This window comes from Amphiura filiformis, chromosome 12 (genome assembly GCF_039555335.1).
Source record: "Amphiura filiformis chromosome 12, Afil_fr2py, whole genome shotgun sequence".
NCBI classification, from domain to species: Eukaryota; Metazoa; Echinodermata; class Ophiuroidea; order Amphilepidida; family Amphiuridae; genus Amphiura; species Amphiura filiformis.
Genome location: NC_092639.1, coordinates 33512916 through 33535387, shown reverse-complemented (window position 1 = coordinate 33535387; position 22472 = coordinate 33512916). Strand labels below are relative to the sequence as shown.

The following is a 22472-nucleotide window of genomic DNA, read 5'->3' as shown; positions in this document are numbered from 1 at the left end:
GGTGATATCATGCTCATGTAACGGACCCTACACAAACATTTTCCTGGAGCTACCGTAATACCCTAAGCAAGTATTTTTGTCACATTTTAATGCAATAGAATAAAGCAATTGTTATTTTTCCATTGTTGTTCAAGTTCCTGTCAAACATTCCCCTTTCCCCTGATTTTTAACATTGTTGACACATTCAATGTTGTACAAACGTATATATCGCTTGCTTGCTATGGTCGCAGAAATAGAGCCATGTTGAAGTTTTTCACAACAAATGGGGGTAGATTTTTCAAAGAAAATCCCCCCTCCAGAAATGTTTGTACATTGTAGATTGTTTGTAGGTGGGAAAGGGGGGAAAATTTTAGTACATTGTAGATTGAAGGTGGGAAAAGCGGGAAAATCAAGACCAACTAGTAGAACTACAATGTATGCCAAAGTCCATTTATAGTTCCAGTTGATCTGAATATGCCACTATTTATTAACCTTCATTTTCTGGTAAATGAACCTTAATCTAAATGAGATATATTCAATGACCTTCTTCCTCAATGTCCATTAAACAGAGTTGTCACAAATTGGCATCAAAAGGTTACATTATCAGTAGCAGCAATTTTTTATTTAATCTCAAATGCATGTTTCATAAGATGTAGAAATGAAGAGATATTTAGCATGAAATGAGAGTTCAAATTTTCTATTATGAAAAGACATTTTTGTTGTTGTTTGACCACACCCAAAAATATTGTCTGGAAAATAAAGCAACCAAAAAACAAAACAAAAATCTGTTCTAGGGATGGATGGCCTTGCCAAGTAGCAATTAATGACCCTAAAAATCACAGAAAGTTTGAAAATTCTGTAAATTCTATTTTTTTTTGGCACACATATTTTGAAAATTGTCTTAATTTTTGTAAAAAATTCAGGCAAAATCAATCTACTTTGGCCAAAAAAACAACAGCTGTTTTTAATTTCATACTAAAGAAATCCTCAAAATGCCAAATCTGGGTCAGTCAAGCCCAGGCCCGTATGCAGGATTTTTTTTTGGGGGGGTGCTGATTTTGAAAAAGTGGACCTTTTTTTCCAAGGGGGGTGCGAATTTGTAAAAAGTGGACTTTTCCTCACAAATTTGGACCTTTTTTGGCCAAAAAAGCGTAAAAACCCTGATTTTTTTGTTTGCTACGCTCGCAAATTGTCATATTTTGGGACTTTTTGCATACTTTTGCACATTTGAAGTGCGACCGCACCGCACTCCCCCAACGTGACGGGCCTGGTCAAGCCTGTAGAATTTTCTTCCCTGTCACCTAATGGCAAAAAGAATCATAGCTAACACTGAACTACACCACGGTGCTGGAAACACTGTCCATTTACATCCAAGACCATAATGATGAATTGTAGCAATTTATATTCAGGCCTTGCAGATAAAATACAACCTTAAATTTGACCAATATAATTACCTTCAACCTAATCTGGATATGGACCAGATAGTATCTGAAATCATAGAAACCATGGCCGTGCCATTAGTCCCATTAGTCACATTGGCAAAACTTGGAGATTGGTCTTTTGAATTTTATAATTAGACTTTCATATAGGCCTATACTCTTTCAATAAAATTGTAATCAGTACGAATAAATGAAAAGCTAGATGCATCATAATTACAAGTGGGTATTACAGATGATAATGGAAGCAAAGGTGGTTGCTACATGTACAGAGTAGGTTACTGACTTACTGATCAAAAACATGCGTATATCACAACCGAAAAGTTTTCATTCAAATCCTGTGATTTGTTCCAAAAGCAGAAATATCGAAAAACAGAAATAACAGATACCCCTAAAGAAGTTGCTTGAATTTTTACTGATCATTTCTGTAAGTAATAATGTTTGTTCTTAAATAAATTCATTAGGTTTCCGCCAATCATTACTGGTGGTTTATCCTTCTTCATTCTGCCTGCTTCATCACCAACAGAGGGCGCACTAGCACCCAGAAATGGATCTTATAGTGACTGAGAAAATGTGCCCCTCATCTCTGTTCAAGGTCTTTGGAGCTCTTTTCGGTATCCCCATGGATTGTCTGGTCAGTAATTAATAGTAATTGGTTTTGACAAGATTCTCTATAATTTATGTTTGGTCATATGAGGATCAAAACTTACATTTCTGGGTGGGTCAAAATCGATTTCACAAAAAGTGTTGTCATATAAACTCATATTTAAGGGACGCACCATTTGATATCAAGGGGGGGGCTGGGTAGTTGGGGTTGTGACAAATTTTTTTTTTTAGCACCTCGGTGAAGCAAATTTTTTTTTTTATCCCCTGGATGAAGCAAAATTTTTTTTTTCAACACCTCGGAGAGGCAAAATTTTTTTTTTTTTTGCAATCGTAAAGTCCTATAATTTTCAACAATTTGTTTGTCGAGTTGTAAAAATTTGTCCATATTTTTAATCATTTTTACGTTTTGTAGCAACTAAGTTTTGAGTGCCACAAAAAAAACATCTTTATTTTTATGTGTAAAATTTTCTTGAAGTATAATGAACCTCTTCTGGCGCGAAATATTTTGGCATATTAAAGCTAAACTGGTGAAATATGGAAAAATTGGTGGTTTTTAGGTTAATTTTGTCAGAAACCCACATACAGGCGTCAACTTTGGGGATGATTGTATGATGGACCACCCCTAGCAAATATTTATCCCCCCGGGATATACGCCTATGCTCTCAATCAGTCATGTGGCACAGATTTCTATAATAATTTTGACAATGGGGTGGAATTTGGTGAAAAACTGTGAAGTAGAGTGAATCAAGTGTTTTCACTCACAGACCGGCTCACATAATAACTTTTCATAAACAAATGCGCACAAAATACACGTACCAGTTTGAAGCTAAAATATATTCTTGATGAAAAAGGGCAAATTCAGCAGCAAAGCGAACAAATTTGCCAATATAAAAGCTATATAAGGTTAATTTTTCTTCACTATTCTGTGACAATTTTTTTTTCACCCTTGACATCAAATCTTTTTTTTTTCTTGTCCGAGGTGGATCAAATTTTTTTTTTTTTAGTCTGAAGTGGAGCAAATTTTTTTTTTTTTGCTCAGATGGCGCGACAAAATTTTTTTTTTCAAAAACTACCCAGCCCCCCCTTGGTATCTAATGGTGCGTCCCTAAGGGTGCCCCATAGAAAGCAGCACCTTAGGATTGCTGGCTGTTCTTACTTGACCTACATGTTCGATTCATATCACTGGATTTCTTAAAGATCCCAGGATTTATGTGATATGTTTAGTTTCTACAAAAAACAGACACCTTTGGAAACTTTTGAAGAATTGCTTGGCTGTTTCTCACAAAGTTACGTCCTTGTCATTTCTTATAAACAAACAGTTTTAACCTTGCAGACCAATGATCCCTGGTAGAGATAGAACAGACAATGATACCACCTCATGTTTGTATTAGTCACAGACTACACCAGCTGATAGGAAACCCATAACAACCCATATCATATCAATACAATTGTCAAAAAATATCTACACTTCAACCTCAAGATAACTTAGCAACCCTATGTGAAATTGGTCATTAGTTTGTAATCAATTGTCATAAATTTGGTTGATGAGTTATTGGGTCTAGTCTGTGCTGCAGACCATGTAAATATAAGAAACTACAGGGTACAACCTTCTCACAGATACCAGAGTGGTATGCCCCTTCACGGCTCGATGTTGTGGCTTTGTCATACTTTCAGCGCCCCGTTCACAGCTTTGCCGGTCGTCCCTCCACGATCGCATCTCGCTGCTTCATGTCTACTTGCTCCGCTTGACAAAGAGTTAGGTCCGTATACACAAAACAAGTTAGACCTGGTGTAACTTGAAAGGAAAAGAAAGGAGCAAAATGATCCCTCCCTAACTCTAACCTCCATGGTTATACCGCATCTAACCTTAGACCTGGTCTAACTTGTTTTGCGCATATAAGAGGCTACTCTATTGTGCCGACTTCATATAATTTGAGAATACATCACCTTCATCTGAAATGGTGACTTAATGAGTTTCTACAGTTTGTAACTTTTTAACATTTTGGTTCAACATGTTGAAATTGTCATCCTTTTTGCAAGGCAATGTGTTTCTACCCTTTTAATGTTATGTTTGTATCACTTTGAATTGGCACGTTTTTACCAATCGCATGGCCCCTTCACATTTCTACAGGACACAGCACAAGTGGTCAAAGGCTTTTTAAATCTTAACGAAAATACCAACTTCCTGTTTCAATGACCGGAAATACACTCTCTTCTTCGATGCTCTACAATCACACTTCATACCTTGTTATTGGTTGTTGAAGCTCCTGCGGTGATACAAAGAACTTGACCTGCAGACTGAGTCGATCGCGGAGACTTTCCTCTTAGCTGACAACCAATCGGATTGCGAAGATTTAGCCAGAGCAGCTCACCATGAAGTGAACGGACACGCAAGCCAAAGTAGTCCTTCTCTAGCAAACCTAGATCTTCACACACCTGGAATATGGAAATAAAAGGATGAAACTTCTAAATTTAAAATTGGTCAGGAATAGCTGAGTTTGTATTACTACTTTAGTACCTGTACGGATTAACCCTAACCCAACTAGGACTCACTAAAGCTCAGAGTTGATATACAGAATGGCATTATAATGCGCCACTATGATAAGGACGATTTGCGTATTGGGCAACTGATGCACATTCTGTACTTTAAAGACCCAGCTGTAATTTGGGACTTTAAGGAATTGTGTTTATACTAGTTTCTTGTTTCTTCAAGTTTTGTGTTGAAAAATGTGGTAATTGAAGAATTTGTTTAATGGAATAAGTTTCTACCTATCTGAAGAGTGTAGATGCAAAATATGATATACGTCACTTTCAAACTTTTTGCGTTAAGGCCACCAACATCTGTCATATATTGCTAGCTATCAATTGACAAAAATCTAAATGTATATTTTTGAAACTATGAACAAAAACAGCACATATTTTCTTATTCTGTTCTTCATATTTGCCTAAACCTTAAATCAAGACCCTTTCTTCATAGACATGGTTCTGTCATTGTATTATTATTGCTGTTGTAATTCTTTGTTAAATATTTCACCAACTCTTATCACAACCTATTGAAACATGAAGGATTTAGTACACTAAACCATAAAATAACAAACATCACTGCAGTAAAGATCATAAAAAACTAAAAATTCCCATTGTACTTGGTAGTTAGTAGTTACACATGGTTACACCAAGTCTTATTATCATTTCAAGTTATTCAAACTCTTCTCATCTAAAAGTGACTCTCAAGTGCAACCAAAACCCAAAATACAGGATGAAAACTATGTACAGGAACTTCAGGAAGTGTCCTCTATTAAATGACTTCAATAGCAAATCAAAACTTCATAAGAACTATCTTTTCCTTTACATTATATCTGTAATGCTTTCATGGTTTCCTATACCTGACAATATTTCTCTATGCTACAGTTGAGTTCACTCATCCAGAATGGCCAATTAACCAATCAATGATAATCAAGTGTCCATTCAAATTACACCGCAAAATGCCCCAGGTCATCATCGCCATGAAGCATTCACTCTTATTTCTCTATAAACAGTTTCTCTATTGCAACGATTAATCATGAGCAACTAGCTTGCAGCATATATTCGGAATGATTTTATTTCATTTCTTTGCAATCGTAAGTGAAACCTTGCGCTAGAATAGGGCTACCCTGTGTCAACAAGGCTGTTTACACACCAAGGGCAATTTCATTTCTAGAATCAGCAACAAATTCTGTCAGGCGTTTTAAGATTCCCAAGTTATTCATAATCACGATACTGGAAGTAGCATACAATCAGGGGGATTAACTCGACCATTGAGTCATATTCTGTGGTTTCAAAATCATTCAAAATCATGCCGTTTCTTACATTTTGCTTACCGATTATGTTGGAACTTTGCATCATTATTTAAAGTAAGATTTAGAATTATAAATCTCTACTTGATCAATCAACTTCAACTTCGGCAAAATATTTCCTGTTTTTCACAAAATTAAAAACTTTGTGCAAGTTCATCGACTCTGTCAAATTTAGCCTTTATTACTAAAGTAAAATCACCTGTCAATTTCACCCTGTGGAATTATGATACTAGTACCACTGAGTACTAATATACATCATAACAGGATTACTGACTGATCTATCTTGTAACATAATGAGTTTTCTACCTTTGGCCTTGCATATATATGACATATTATAAACCTGTATAGAACTAGCCCAGTTCGCAAACCGCCGCGCGGCTAACCCTGATTGACGTCCATTTTACATAATAATATAAGACAATGACACATAGTCTAATTTGCAGGTGACACAGTTCATTCAAGTTCCTTTCACAATCAAATCTCAAACTTTTGGCCTCAACTTGTGGAGTAGGCCTACTATGAATTCTTGTTCCCAGCACTTTTAAATATCATCATCTTCATATAGAGATCACCAGGATGTAGGTTTCAATTTTGTGTCCTGACAGCTAGCTAAGCTAGGCAATGCTTAGCTAGCTGTCAGGACACAAAATTGAAACCTACAAGCATGCTTGAGATCCTAATGACAGAACATCATGAATGCACTTCCCATTTGTCCACTTTAAACATCTCCACTACAAGTTGACAGGCAGCTCTTCAAAACTGCCAATTTTTAATGATCCACGTTTCAAAATGCTTCTACAGTATATTATTACTGATTAATTGATTTTGGGTCAATACCTCAATATCACAGCAAGCGATAAACATTCTAAAAAAAAAAAACACATGCTAAATGTGTACAACATCAAGTTCAATGTCTGCCCAAACAAAATGGACACTAAGTAGCTCATCTCGACAGCCATCAATCATCGTAAAGAACATTAAAAGCTTATATACCGATTATCTATCCTTAAGTCTTAATTGACAGCCTCATTAAGTAAAGCACTACCTCATCCTTATCAGGGTACAGGACCAGAATAACCCAACTATTAAATCAGGGTTGCCACAATTTTATACCCAAGGTGCACCCAAAGTCATTAAATTTGAGCACTAAATCATAAAAGTTGAGTGCTTTTATTGAATCGCCTTATTGGGTGCTTTAGTCAGGATTGCCGTAAGTTTTCAGCCCAAAGGTGCAGCAAGCACTGTGTGAAGATGGTTCCAAATCAACACAGATAGAAGGAAAAGGCACCCAAAATCATTAAATTTGAGTGCTTAGTTGCATTTAGCAAATAAATCACCTTATTGGGTGGATTAGTCAGGGTTGCCATAAGTTTTCAGCCCAAAGGTGCAGCAAGCACTGCATGAAGGTGGTTCAAAACCAACCTAGTCAGAGGGAAAAGGCACCCCAAATCATAACTATAGCAAAGAAATCACCCAATTGAGCTCACTAGTCAGGGTTGCCACAAGTTTTCAGGCCTAAGGTGCAGAGCATCTGCATGAAGAAGGTGGCAGCCAACCCAGTGAGATAGAAAAAGCACCCAACATCTTTTTTCACAGTGATTGATAAATCAAGTGGCCAAAAAACACTGTGAAATCAGAAAAAATAAAGGGGAAGTACACTGTCACTTTGATAATTGCAAAACACTGCAAGTTTTTTTGAGGCGCTGCAAGCCATCAGCCCAATTGTGTGAGAAAGGAGCTGTGTTGGCAATAACCCTGTGCCTAGTATTAAGATTGAGTCTTGCAGCCAGGCAGTGCTCAGCAGCAGTAGCTAGCTTTGATCAGGAAAAAGGAAAGCTTCATCATGAGCCTGGGGATTTCCTGTGAGGAAGGACACTGTTGGATTAAAATCAGCTCTCTCGCTCGGTCTATCTAAATTAATGGCATGACAGTGACCAAATCTATGTGGAAGAAAAAATATCACGTCCACACATTTTATTTTAGACATGAAAGCCGTGTTCAAAGTTACACCCAGCGTAAAAATATGCTAACATTGGTAAACATCAGTCTTGCAATACACTATAAATGCCAGTGCGCCCTCTATTTTTTTGCCAGTGTCCACTGTCTAGGCATGAAGGTGGAGCCTCATAATCTAGTTCAACCTGTGACCCCACTAAATAGCACAAATAAACCACAGCCTGGATGTCTACCCTTCAGCAGGGTGGGGGCAACAACACATACATAGTAGGGTACCTCCCCTCAGTGTGTTCTTATATTGAGGAACTTACTATTTATTTGACGAATTTAAGGTTATGACCCCATATTTTGTGGAAATAATCAATTTGTCAACTTAGAAAAAATAGGCTTATAGGGTACATGATAATGCTACAAGTAGCAATTTTAATTTGTTAGTTTTGAATTACCCATAAGCATCAGCATTACGTATTCAATGCCTTCAACTACAAAAATGCTCCCTCGCCCACATTCATCTCATTTTCCACCAAACTTTTTTTTTCATAGGCAAATAATTTAATTACACATAGATATTTCTTCAGGCGTCTCTCCCGATGTTCCCGTCTCCTGTGCAGATTAGAGTAGAATTCAATTTTTCCAATTTCCCATACACAGTACCGTAGGGCTGAAGTCACTCTAAACCCACATAGCATCAATGTACATAGTCAACGTTCAGTATTTTATGTCTATCTGCTTTGAGAGACTAGATGGGCAACAATTTGGGATATCACACACCATTGACTTTTAATAGAAGGCTATATTATTAATTAGCAGAACTTGCAGAAGAGTAGGCAATGTTTCTTCTGGCACAAATTTTATACATAGTTGCACAGAAATCATTAGTTTATAGAGACATGGCCAAGCTGAGTATCAAGCAATTATATTATAGCACAGACCAAAAAAAAAAAAAGCCCAGTAGTGACCAGCACTAAGCTGATGCGCAGATTTCATCTCACATGGTTTGTGGAACATTGTGATAAAGTGGGCCATTGCGATTTAAGGAACCTGGGCAGTTCTACAAAAAAAAACATCAAATCATGATGTTTTTATCCATACATTCTTACCAAATCAAATTTAATTCAATTACAAAAAAAGTAATTTTAAATTAAATTTCTTTTTTTTCAACCTGGAACAATACTAATTTTGTAGGTTTATAAGATCTTGTTTTACCTCAACATCATTTCCAAAAAAATGTAACAACAAAACACATCGCCTGAAATAAGGGTGAAAAAGCTCAAACGCTTGCATATTTCTGAGAAACAGAATGACCACAGCTTGGGCTGGGGTCAAAATACCAGGTTCCGTACTGATTAACATACAAAACATGACCTCCCTTTCCAGGTCCCTCCCTGCATACCTCCCTACAAACTATAAGCTATCAACAATTCCGATTGTATCTAGGGGCAATAAGTGATCATAATTAACAAACAATTGCCAAAACGAATGATACACCATTTTTAGATCATATACATGGTTGAAGTTGCCACAAGTATTGAACTCTACAACATCAGCGCCTACAGCTCCAGGTCACCAGGTGATCTTTTTTCCCCCCAGCATCTTCAAAGCAAATTTCATAAATAGAATTTAAGCTTCTAACATGAGCGCAAGTAGCCACTAACTGGCTTATAGTCTATTTTGAGACATCAATTCTCCATGTTAGCAATTAGTAAATTATTGATGGGTTAATTTTAAGCGACATCGACTGCGTCAAACTAGTTTCCATGTTGATAAATGATGAAGAATTAAACGGCCTGTAGTTTATACTATGTATGGTAATAATTGGGTAAACTGATGCATAAAGCTATATATTCTGGACACCAATCTGATCATTTAATGATTTCTCCATCACTATGTGCGTGTAATATTATTATAAATTTATTTACACTTTATACTGATGAATTTTGCACATGCTGCCATGCTATGCTTCACAAGGCAATGAAAAGTATTATCCAATTTTAATACAGCACCAAAAGCCTTTTTTTATTAGTTAATTCAAGTCCCTTAAAGTACATTACAATCATGTTAAAATAAAAATTTCGACAGAAATTGAGGGTGTGACTCCTCAGCAAATGTTACAACATGGCTATGAACATTTTGTAAAAGAAATCCAGGAAGAAATGTCTGTACATATCCTTTAAATTTAATATTCTTCCCTTTGTTGCTGATAAAATTGTTTGAACAAATCAAATCCCTTGCATTTCCTCACATCACATCCAAGCTCACATGGGTACCCCATTCCTTTTTTAAAGGAATTTTTATTTAAGGCTTAGGTCTATTTAACTATCATACACTGAGAGATTGATGAGTGCTAGCCTGAAATTCACAAAAATTACTCCCCTACAATGTAGCAGCTCTTCTACACATCCTCAGGAGAGCAGTGTTTAGCTCATCTCTGCATATTTTGAAATTCACAGCCTGATGCTTTACTTTATTATACAAACCTACATGTACATGCATTATATTTGCACAGAACCAGGGCCAGGGTTCATGTACAGGCTCAAAATATGCTAAGGTGTCATATTATAGCCATATATTTTGACATCTTTTTTTAAAAATAATAATTATAGAAATGGAATATTTGCTAGTTTAGTGGCAAGTTTAGGTAGTAAAGACATAGCATACACAATTTAAGTAAAATCCTTTCACTCTAAATAATAAAAAAAAAAAAAAATAGCTGTAAAAATGCCTATTTTTACACTTTTATTTGTAACATGCCATGAGACGCCTTTTTTCAACAGCTTTTAATTTTTTTATGGATCCTTATAGAAATTCATGCGTCCTGTTTCCCAAAATGGTGCAGTAAACCAATCAAAAAAACAGAAAGAGGCATTATGAATTATAAGTTAACAGATCAAAAAAAGGATTTAAAAGTTTGCCTTGCGTATGTTACTATTGTCTGTCAAACTTTTGATTGATTTTGAAGTCCCTCAGTTTTTTATAAACAAAGACTTGAAGCATAAACTAAAGGGTAAATCTATTGTAAATAACTTCATTTCTCCATATTATAATCAATTTGTAAGTGGCTGCCATCTTTTTTGAACATATAACAATTTTAAAATTTTTCTTGAAATGTCTGTCAAATAGTAACATACGCAAGGCGGTGCTGTAATTCCTGCTAAACTAGGGTGATACAGCTAATTATGCTACATGACATAGCATTTAGCTCCACCTAGCTTTGTGGCACTATCACTTTGTGAGGAGAAGCTTTTTGATGACACAATCCATTGTTAAGTGTTGTCTGTCAAACATTTGTATGCATAAGTAACATACATAAGATTTGTATGTGTCTGTCAAAAGTAACATACGCAATACGTTTAAAAAAATTAAAAATCACTTGATGTTCACATTATGATGATAGTTTAGAGTGTATAAAAGTGTTTTAAAACATGTGATTTATAAACTGCATGTGATCTTTATTCAATTTCCCATCTTGAACTACTGTTTTTGCCAAATTATTATTCTGTATGTTACATTTGACAGACATCTTGCGTATGTTATGGCTTGACAGACACACATATTTTATTTATAACAATTTATCCTCCTTATTGTAATATTTGGACACATTTTTTTCCACAATCAGTTGCTGTAGGTCCTACACCTAAATAACCACAAAATACTAAATGTAATACTTTATAAATTTTTATTTGATTGCAGAAAATCATCAAAATTGTGTCTGTCAAATATAACGTACGCAAGGGCTAGAAAATTAAATTTGTGAAGTAAATGGTCTATAACTTATCTTTCTTTTAGTGTATTATGAACGATATATGTGCATACTATAATTTAAACCTGGTTGGAGACCAAAAGAAAAGAGCTGGAAAAATAATTTTGTGTTACACTTTTATGACACCTTAGCTTATTTTGAGCCTACAGTAAACATTCTGTGCAGGAATGACATTTTCTTTGCCATCTTTTATCACTCTAAATAATTTAAAATAAATATGGAGTTAAATCGTATCATCTGGGCATATAAAGTAATAAGTCGTTGAAAGGATCTCATTCCTCACGTGTGGGTTGTCTTTAGGCCTACACTTTGTAAGTATCATTTGAAATGCCCAAATTAAGGCTTCAAATAAAACACATGGAATGATTCTACAAATCATGGTGACTGATAAACAAATGCTGGTGTTATTCCTGCAGTAACACCTGGAAAACCTTTAGAAAGGCACGCACTACTGCACCGTAAAATACTAGATCACTTTAGTTGCAGATAGAACAGCCCTCAGGAAAACATATCAATAACAGTCCCCACCCATACCATTTAAAGGCATATCAAATACACTGTTGACCAAAAAGCGACATATGGGACATACTACGCTCAGTATACATGGTATATACAAGTTCCCGATTTTCACCAGATTTCCAGTTCCCTACTGCTGTGTACAATCTGCAGGAATGGGTGGCCTGAAATCGTACACCGTAACAAAAAGGGATCAGCCACAGGGGTTAGAAGGTTTTCCCGTTCCTTTTATAAGATTCGCTGTAGCTACCAAAACAAACTAAGTGTCAGTGGAAGAATGGGATGAGTGAGCCAATCCGGGGAGGACTATCTCTTGATATATTCCAATTTTGCTCTAGAACATTCTACAATTAAATGCCAAACTCAAAGCAAACATGCTCAAAGTGAATACACAAAAACACAGTTTGAATTGTTCAGAATCATTGGAAGGGTGGAAAAGAGGAAGGATTGTGCGCCTGTGAGGGGTAGTATATTTTCCCCGACATTAGACTCTCAGTCTCAGGTGTAACAATGAGCCCCAAAATAGAGCTTAAATTCTATTTGAAATCCAAACCCCTACTGTGGAAGATTTGGGAATTCTAACCAAAATAAAGCTTCCATGGGGGATGGAATAGCCCATTGCAGAAAGTAGTTCAGAGAAGGGTACTTTCTATAATAGTATTTTTCTCAAAAATCACAGCAATGTACTTTTTTGTTTGTAAATGTAGTATTAAAACATTTTCCAACATGTTTAGCAAGTGCCATTACATGTAGTATATTTTTATTTTGGGGGGGGGGGTGTTGTTCGTTTTGGTGTCAATTTTTTAAATATCATTCTGCACATCCCCCAAACCATAATAAGACAAGACCCCCCTGTAAACTCATACATTTCAAATGTCATATTATTGACAGTATTTACTATGCCTCACATTTAGATTATTACTTTAAAAAATCATAGCATTTAATCAAAACATAATGTTGGACATCTGGTAATCAAGTTAAATGAATAAAAATGCAAATCAAGACTTACAAACTAATCCATACCAATATTCAAATTCAAAATCAATATTTTTTTCAATATCATGATGACTCATTTCCCTGGATCCATTCTCAAATCCTATTTTATAGTTTGGATATTTAAAAGATATTTAAATTCATACCACACAAGAGTCAAAATGTCAAATCTGAGGGTATATTCGAGGATCAGAAAGTTTATGGCCTATCTTCTATAGAACTCCACAACAAACTCCTATACATGAATTCAAGACTCATAAATGAATAACTCACTTCACAAGTTCACAGACACCCTCCATAATACAACAATCACATCTTTTATCTGATGATGAGCTTTAGGAGCACGGCATATGCCCGTTGACCTGAAAAGATTCGGTCAAAGATTCCATCATAATAGATTGTGTTTCCTTGTACGTGGGCTAATGTTGACCAGATGTGCAAAAAACGGTATCGTTTACCAAAATGTTCTCAGGCAGAAAATCCAATCTATTATTCAGATTTGTGTGCAAAGGAGTGTAAAATGATTTCATGATACTCTTGAAGTTTTAGACCCGAGGTATAAAAGCTACTATGAAAACAAAATGTCATTTCACCTGTGTGTTGAATGTGTTGATCAGTTTGGTGATTCTTCTTCTCAGAACCAGCCTATAGGATCCATCAAGGATCAAAGAGGATTTACACACACAAACAAAATGCTTATAGCGCATAAAGAAGGCAGCGCTGAACAAGAAAGAACAAGAATAAAACTACAAATATGAGAAAAACAAGGCATGCAAATAGGAAAAACAAAGTCACTTAAGGGCTGGGGTATGAGCGACCTTGAAGTACCGGTATCTGGAGAGGGGAAGCAATGAGTTACCCCAAATCACAGCGGCAGGTAGTGACTGGGCGCCGAAAAGTGCTAATATATATTTATTTTGGAAGGTTCGTGTTTGTTTTAAATTTTGGGGCGTTTTTCCAAAATTTGATATTTTTGGTGATATTTCAAAAAGCGACATGCCAAAGACAACTCTTTGGGCACATAGTTTGTTATTGTTATTGCAGTTCTTTTCCACATACCTACGTTAACATTCGATTGGGTGATTTACTAATATTATATATTTTATGACTGCAATTTGGCGTTTTCAATGCGTTTTACACGTATCATGAAATTAACGCATAAATATCTAGTCACGCTGCTTTTAGAAGTTTTACCTGATCGTCGGCTTTTGCAGGCAACAGAATGCAGATCGGCTCACGATAAATGTCGTATTCCTCTATGTGGTTCACTTATTGGTAAAATGAGTTTGTATTCCTTGTAACAACACACACATTGTCGTCTGGTAACCGGGTCTGGTACTGATTTTGGGACAGCCATAGACTTCAGCGCCGTGTCAAATCTCATAAAAACCACACGACTGACGACTATGTGTTTATGTTTCCCGCACGAAAGCTTGTGTCTACATCTATTACTATACTTCTTTGGAAACGTTGACCTTTGACCATTCTTTGTATAACGCCCTGATATGACCTTGATATGTTCGCTTGATTGGGTACGTTATAGCATCCATACTATACAGGGATACAATAGTAATAACATGGTGTGTGAGCATGGTGAAAGACTCATTATTGATTAGGCGCGGACATATTAAAGGCACAGGTCCTTTGCGTGTATAGCAGAAAATTATAATAGAATGTGTGAATAGAATGTTTGGAATTTTGCAACTAAAATACTAACTGCATTCTGCATTATGTATTTATTTATTTATTTAGGCCTATGCCTATTTATTTATTTACTGACTTATTTATTTATTTTATTTATTTGGTATATTAGTTAGTAGGACTAGTTTAATAGTAATATTCCATGATAGGCTACGTCGGTTTATTATTGATTGTTGATAACTTGACAACTTGATTAATTGATCGATTGATAGTCATTTCACATTATATTCCTAGTTTATAGGCCAATTTGAATAGCATCGTGCATATAAATAGACCTATCAGTATTGATTTATTCTATTCAGCAATATCAAGGATTACTATCAAACTTCTCATAGCTGATTGTCAGTTGGCTCAGTGGTAACGCAGTAGGTTTTACAACACGGAGGTCCCGGGTTCGATTCCCACCTCTGCCTATTTTTTGCAAGGCTGAGAAAAAAATGAAATTTCTGGACTGCAAACTTATTTGTCGCGCGATCTGAGCTGGTCCTTTTCTGGTGGCTGTGTCTGTTACAGGCACACTCCCTCTGCATCCAAACCAGGTTCACGCTCATTAGACCTCCCTTAAGCAGGAAACAAATGTTTTCAATGATTTCTTAAAAGCTGATTTGGATCTAGTCCAAGCTAAGCTCATTCCAGGGAAACTTTGGGATTTGGAAGGACATTTTCAATGTAATTTTGATCCATAGAAGTTTTGCTTCCCCATGTTACAGAAATACATGAGAACAAAATACCAAATTGGGCTATTTCTAGTTGGTATCCCCATTTAAAATTCACACTCTCTGTGCCGAAGATTATTGGTCATGTCTTCCATAGGGGTGTATTTTAACTGGAATAGCCCAATTCTGTGTCCCATGCTTCCTTCATGATGGCTTTTCATTAGATGCCCTATAAGCCCCTATATTTTATATTCAAAATTTGAGGCATAAAGTATGAACTTATTAGTGAACTTGTGGTAGGGCATACCTACATGTATTCATTTTCTTCTCCTTCAAAATCAATGGTGAACCCTAAATTTACATAAACTGCTCATAAACAATGCATTGCCTTACTCCTCCCATGCCTTAGGACCCACAAATTTGCAAAGCTCAATCAATGAATGGGCACTCGTTGATATAAATAAAATCAGCCCTTTTAGAACAAAAGATGAACTCATTTATGCCCACTATGTCCAATCACCCATGCAAAGATTTATAAAACGTTTAGTTGCATGGACACCCCTTTAGGCAACCGATGTGCACTTTCCAGGCTAACTACATTGTATAGCAGACCATGCTCTTTAAAATGTTTGGTCGTTTAAATCACTTTATTAAATGCAGTGTGTTCATGATTTAGCATGTTTAAGATGAGATGCACTTCTTGTGTGTGGGTGTGCATTGGTGTTCGCCTGCAATACAAGACTTTTCACATAAAAACCATGGACCAACCACTGTCCTCGTTTTACAGAAAATCGCAATGCATTTGAGAGATACATTTTGTACATCCGCTAATTGTATTGATTTGGTGTATGTCGTCAATCGCGGATACACAGATGTCACACGCACATGAGAAAATGCCCTGTAAATGGGGACACACTGGAACCATCAGTCATTCATGATTGTTGGACGGTGTCGGTGTCAAACAGCATTCATCATGATGTAAACAGACCTCTGGATGGATAATCCACATTTGCCACTGTGACATTCGCACAAGATTTTTGTCAAATCAGCTTCAATCTGTGCATCAAATATGTTGACTTTTCAGTGCTGAACAAAGTCTGCTTCTGCGGGCGACAATACCACTTATTTTAAAATCACCTTTATTTCCTTCCTGCCGAAAGAGATCACATCAATACGATCACATGGTGTTGATAATCTAGGAAAAAATTGGCTTTTTGGTTTTAGGTTTTGAAAAATATCTTAATTTCACCAAAATTTCAGTCGCACATTAGCTAGCCAGCAACACTCAGATTCTGACGTGACAATTTAAATTCATACTTGAGTACCTAACACAATTTTACAATTGGCCTACTTTTCAAATATTATGTATTAAGCTGTGCTAATTTGTGTAATATTCATTCCTCCCTCAAGTAAATCCCCAAACTCTTCTCAAATATTATAGAAATCACCAAATTGCAAGCTTACATGTGGTACTCGGATGTATTTTAATATGATGCAAAATAATATTGACAACTTATATTAAAATCATGTATTAAACTGTGCTAATTTAATGTAATATTCATTCCAAGTAAATCCCCAAACTCTTCTCAAATATTATAGAAATCACCAAATTGCAAGATTACATGTGGCACTCGGATGTATTTTAATATGATGCAAAATAACATTGACAACTTTATGTATTAAGCTTTGCTAATTTAGTGTAATATTCCTACCGCAAGTAAATCCCCAAATTCTTCTCACACATAGAAATCACCAAATTGCAAGCTTACATGTGGTACTCCGATGTATTTTAATACGATGCAAAATAACATTGACAACTTTAATATAAAATTGAACAAACAAAAAATAGACTTGAAAACTATAGCAGCGGAAATAATGCCTTTAATACTGTTTTGTAATGACTTGAATATTTCATAAGGTGACTAGCCGTCCTCCAGGAAACTAATTGCCTTTTAAATTAGCACAATTTTGCACTAATAATGTTTATTTGGATTATTTCCCACCTATGTTCAATTTCTACGGAGTATGCAAGTCACTACTTGTACACATCAACCATTTTGTTCCTATCTAGTGCAAGCTAATGATATAGATGTTTTTCATGTGCAGAACCTATGAAGTTACATTTGTTTCAGTACAGAACACTTCCACATTTTTATAAACCTTGCATTTGAAGATATCTAAACTTGTGAACTATTAAAACTGCCACGCTTGTTCAAAGTCAACAACTGCTTTCAACAAAATATGTATCTAAACCAAATAGTTTTTACTTTTGTGGAAAAAATCTTCAGACGTGTCATAGAAAATTAGCGATCAGCAAGTAAAGAGCTAAGATGTATTTTCGTTACAATGAGTGGGAGGGTGGTGTACTAGTGTGTGCCGTACTCGCATTATGATTATATTAAAGAATTTGCTAAATCAATATTGCTTAATGCTTAGTGCCTCAAAACTTCATGTTTTTTCTGTATTTTCTTCTGCTACAAATGTAATCATATTTTGCCTACATGCTCTATTGTATTATTGTATAAGTCGTCTCCATCTTTATGATTTACCACACTGCAGGAAAATTTAACTCACTTCTTTCTCAATGTAATATTCTGATACTGCATGCATGAAACCGCTCATGTCAAATTAATGCTCAAAGTTCGCCGATATTTCACGCACATGTCACTTTGAGCTTATATTAGGCTCTCTCTAGCAATACACAATCACTCAAGTTCATAATTTATTATTCCATTTTTATTGAAAGGTGTTTGGCAGTGTCTTTTCCTGCACAGATAATAACATTTACATGCAGACTATTTTTATTGAGGTGTTTCTCTCTCCTGAAAAGCAGTATATTAAATTATAAAATTTCAGAACGGTTTTAAAATTATACTTTCATTTCAAACAAAAACCTGCTTGTTCTTACTACAAGTGAAAACAGAACTTTGTTATTTTGAGGCTGAGCTGTGTACCTCTTGGTGTTCCTTGCCGTCTAAAAGGCTGTTGAAGCATGCCTATATATATTCTGTCTCGAGTCTTGCATCTTTGATGTGTTGATACGGAACTTAGCAATTGACGTCAATACTTTCCAGTAAAATTGCAATACTTTGTCATACCATAATGAAGCTATCAAATTTAAAAGGCTGAAAGTAGAGTGAAATGTTTACTTCGTGGTTTTGATGAGATGGAAATTGACTAAAGCGTATGGAAAGTACTATAAACAAACAAACAAACAATTCCCAGTGTTCCAGGAAGTTTCCCAAGGAGGGCAAATTTCCAAAGTTTTTAAACTGACCCTATCTTAAAGTGAAAATGTGTAAACAAAAGTCACCATTGTATGCAAATCTGGCCCATCAAGGATAATTTTATGATCAGAGGTAATTTATGATCTTTGCTTCAATGGATGTTTCAATGGAAGATACATGTACATTATGCTTTATGGTAAACCTTGGGGAAAAAACCAGTCCATCCTTTCCCACCTTGTTGATATTCCACTGTGTGGTGCCCACCTCCTCCCATGCCCACCCCCTCCCAGGCCCAGGGCCCCCAAATTGCCCTGTGCATCTTCCTTTTTAGCCCAAAAAAACACCATGTTTTGGGCCAAAATAGTGTAAAATCTAACAATTTTAGCACGCACTGGCCGGTTATATAGCAAAATTTACCTTCGTTTTTGGCTAAAATAGTTGTGGATCAAACAAAGCAGATAGAGTACTAGTACATTTTCTTAGCCGAATGTCCTAGTAATATTTATGCTTGTCTAAGCCTAAATTGTAATACTCCCCCTCCACCACTGTCGATATCGCGATCTTATACCCAAATCAAAACTTGGCCACATGAGTGCAAATGCCTTCCTCACTGTGAATTTTGGGGCCTCCAAATTTTGGCCTGGCTCAGGGCCCCCAAAAAGGTCAATTCGGCCCTGCCTCCTGCACCTAACCCCCATCTCATCCCTGGAAGGTGCATTTATCTGAGCTGCACAGTACAATCTTGCTGTCACAAATAATCAGCATAACATAGTGTAAGTAGTCCGAACACTCCACTCCAAGCTGACCAGATTTCCTTCCTGTCCATTTCGCATTTTAGTTTTCATCCTAAAGTACCCATCTTTTATAATTTGTCTAGAAATCGATTAAATGGGGCACGTAAAATGTCAAACAATAGACTTTAAGGCGGTTATTTCCCCTTACACAATGTACACCCTTAGGGAGGTCATTAACTGGGAATGGCAATTGATTTGGGTGATATGAGTTGCCATGAGAAGCATTTCAAGCACAGTTGGGCTACGTATACAGGTACTTCAAAACCAATAGGGCTACATTAATAGGGCACACCATTAGTTGAGCATCATAGCAAAGCAGATATGAAAGAGCCCCAGACACGGGGAGCTATGGAGCACAATTTCTTTCCTAATACTGTTCAATTAAGTGAACCCCCCCAATACTTACAATCATCATTCCAGGTATTTCCCAGCCTCGTAACAGAAAATAAAATATAAATGAATGAAAAAAAAATGTTGGGCTCTACATGTATATTTACTGGATACTAGCTACTACTCCTGGTTACTACTATGAATCAATTGAATGTGTTCAAATCTTCAGATTTTATAAAAGGACCTAAATTATGCGCTTTGTATGCCTTCTACTGGGACTTGGAAATTGGACCGCTTGACATGCTTGATGCCGTGTCTGCCGCACCTCCGGTCTTCAAAGGCTTGTGGCAACCCTGCAAGCAAGAGTGTTGTGTGAGTGAGCTATATGAGCTAGGGAAGTGTGATCATCAGTCTTGTCTTACAAGATACTTCAACTTTAATTTGAGCATCACAACAGGACATGCTATTGGGTCGGCAACAGCCAACAAGAAAATTGGTTGAAATTTATTGGAAAGCTTATCTTTACAGCCACATTGTAAGCAAAAGAGAGAAAAAAATATCAGAAGAAATCAGATGATCCAGAAGAGCATGCATGACCAGAACAAGGGAGATATGAATACAGTAAAACTAAAAGAGCCATGGCAAATCAAACCATTTAGCCCGCATCGGCACGTCAATGCCTTAGCAAGGTCAAGGTCTTTGCATTATAAGCAAACACATTCAAATGGTATTCTAATAATAACTTTTTTTTAAATTAAAAAATTTCAACACACAATTGATCAAAATGATTTTGAAGAAAAAAATTCCCTTGCCAACATAGCCTTTTTTCGACTAAAAACAAACAATAACGGATAATACTTCTACGGGTTTTTGGCAAAAGGAAGCTGACACATTTCTTTTGTTGGGGGCCGCACAATTCTTTTTTACAAAAATACAATGAAATACAATAGAATTTCACCAATTTGATTCATCTGCCTATAAATTCAATTTATCATTTTTTCCAACATACGACTCTTTCAAGCTTTCAAGAGCTTAATACTGTACCAAATGTGCATTTGCTACTTGACGCAAGTGTTGTCAGGTATACTGCTAGCAGTTCAATCACCTTGTTCCCACTGCGCAACGGTGGTCATCGTATAACGATAAAGCTACTTTCAACTTGAACGATAAAGCTACTTTCAACTTGACAATCCCCCTATGATAAGCACTACATGCCAATACATGTATGTAATCTCTAATACATGTACTAAATGCCAACCTCTGCCTAAGCCGTCTCAGCTGCGCACGTAATGATTTGAATATGATCTGAATTCACATACTGGAGTAACATACCTCCCAGCGACCACCACCACTGCCGTGCGCGATGTACACAAATGACGATGCCTCGGAAACGGATCTGTCGTTTTTGTCCCTATTGAGTGGCAAATGGTTACATGTGTGGTGTAGATACATGCCTAGCCCTAAGATAAATTGCTATTCCATTCTCCTCTTCACTAAAATAGATCTGAATTTATCGAGTACGATCGGTGGAAGTAGAAGCAGCAGCCAAGTCAATGCAATTTTCATGCAGCCAGATTGAACCCAATGAGTGATATCCACTTATACATGTAAGTTATAAATGATGCCGATTGCTAATGGGGTGTCGGTGGAATTAGGCATTGTTGTACAAACCAAAATGTCATCATTTTAAATAAACTCTCTATCAAATTTGTATTAAAGAAAAAGTTGGAGGAACTGTTGGTTTGAGATTAGGAGCCATGTCTAAAAAAGCTTGGCTTCAATTCAACCCCCCCCCCCCACACACACACACACAAAATCATATTAGCAGTTTATTAGTAAGTAATTATTAGAATCTATATAATTATTGTATATATGAAACTGATCACTTGCAACACATTCAGTTAGACACAGACAGAAGTTCAAATTTAACATCAGAAACAGATACCAATTGTTCCTGGTGATAATGTTAAATATTTGAAATATTGTCTCTAATTGTTACTAGTTTCGATAAGGACATCAGCACTATTTCATTGTTCATCATGTTTAGAGACATTGGAAACTGGTACCATTTTCATTAGTTTTGATCAATTAATAAAATTATGTCAAGAGTTGGAATTGAAACCAAGCTAAATCAAATACTATATTGATCAATTATTTGAAGTAGAAGAGTTTCTCATTCATTTTGAATTAATAATAGAATACAGCAGCCAAGTCTGATCAGGTGTGTGGAACAAATGTCATGTTTACTTAATTTGGTCTCGCGACTAATACTGGGTAATAAGTAATATACTGTGATGATGAATACTTGCACAAATTTTAGCTTGTCCTTTTCTGGTTTTTCAACTACGCAGATGATTTTTTTTAAATTATTACTCCTAATACGGTCCATGTTTTTTTGCTATCGGAAGGGAAAGAAGTAACAACAAAGGAGAGAAGATGAACAAAGAAGTCACTTGGTATCCCTGGGAATTGAACCTTAGACCCCTTGCATGCCAAGCCTAATATCACCAACCGGTAGCTACATGTGTTTCGCCAGCGATTCCGTGCATGTAAATTACTTAGGGTGATTATGATTGCCCACGCTTTTTGCAATCGGAAGGGAAAGAAGTAACAAAAAAGGAGAGAAGATGAACAAAGAAATCACTTGGTACCCCTGGGAATTGAACCTTAGACCCCTTGCATGCC

General features: G+C 36.2%; 1 protein-coding gene across 1 annotated transcript in view; it reads right to left on the bottom strand.

Moving 5' to 3' along the window:
• Positions 1 to 22472, bottom strand: part of LOC140166101 (E3 ubiquitin-protein ligase MYLIP-like) — a 95933-nt gene that overhangs the window by 56602 nt on the left and 16859 nt on the right. Inside the window, 2 exon segments of the mRNA XM_072189485.1 lie at positions 4266 to 4327; positions 4329 to 4457. Coding sequence (XP_072045586.1) covers positions 4266 to 4327; positions 4329 to 4457 — 191 coding nt within the window.